The sequence below is a fragment of the Theobroma umbraticum genome, unplaced genomic scaffold (assembly GCF_002168275.2).
Source record: "Theobroma umbraticum cultivar Fairchild unplaced genomic scaffold, ASM216827v3 scaffold_130.0, whole genome shotgun sequence".
Taxonomy (NCBI): Eukaryota; Viridiplantae; Streptophyta; class Magnoliopsida; order Malvales; family Malvaceae; genus Theobroma; species Theobroma umbraticum.
The window spans coordinates 3,562,942-3,563,262 of NW_018397264.1; the positions used below are offsets into that span (position 1 = coordinate 3,562,942).

At 38.3% G+C, this 321-nt stretch overlaps 1 protein-coding gene across 1 annotated transcript in view; it reads right to left on the bottom strand.

The window, feature by feature from the left end:
* Window positions 1-321, bottom strand: part of PTAC5 (plastid transcriptionally active 5) — a 2,453-nt gene that overhangs the window by 1,345 nt on the left and 787 nt on the right. Inside the window, 1 exon segment of the mRNA XM_021435949.2 lies at window positions 1-79. This exon segment is cut by the window's left edge and continues 17 nt beyond it. Within this exon segment, the coding sequence (XP_021291624.1) occupies window positions 1-79 (79 nt within the window).

The following is a 321-nucleotide window of genomic DNA, read 5'->3' on the forward strand; positions in this document are numbered from 1 at the left end:
CACGCTCAGTTCCACCGGAGAAGCTAGAAAATTCCATGTCCTCCTCACCCGAATAAAAACCCAATTTTTCTAATGCCTCCTGTTAGCAGTCAGCAACAAATCAAGATCAATAATCCACTCGGTTTCAATCTCATGAACAGATCATACTACAGCGTAGCAATTAGCACATGCAAATAGGAATTCAAGAAATAGAAGGAAGAAGTCCATGTTAGCCAAACAAAGCAAGTCCATTCCTTTTGCTGTTGCTTATTCTATTTCCACTCAAAAGAGCATTCCCATTGAATTTGTCCAAAATATCTATAACCAAACAACAGTAAGATT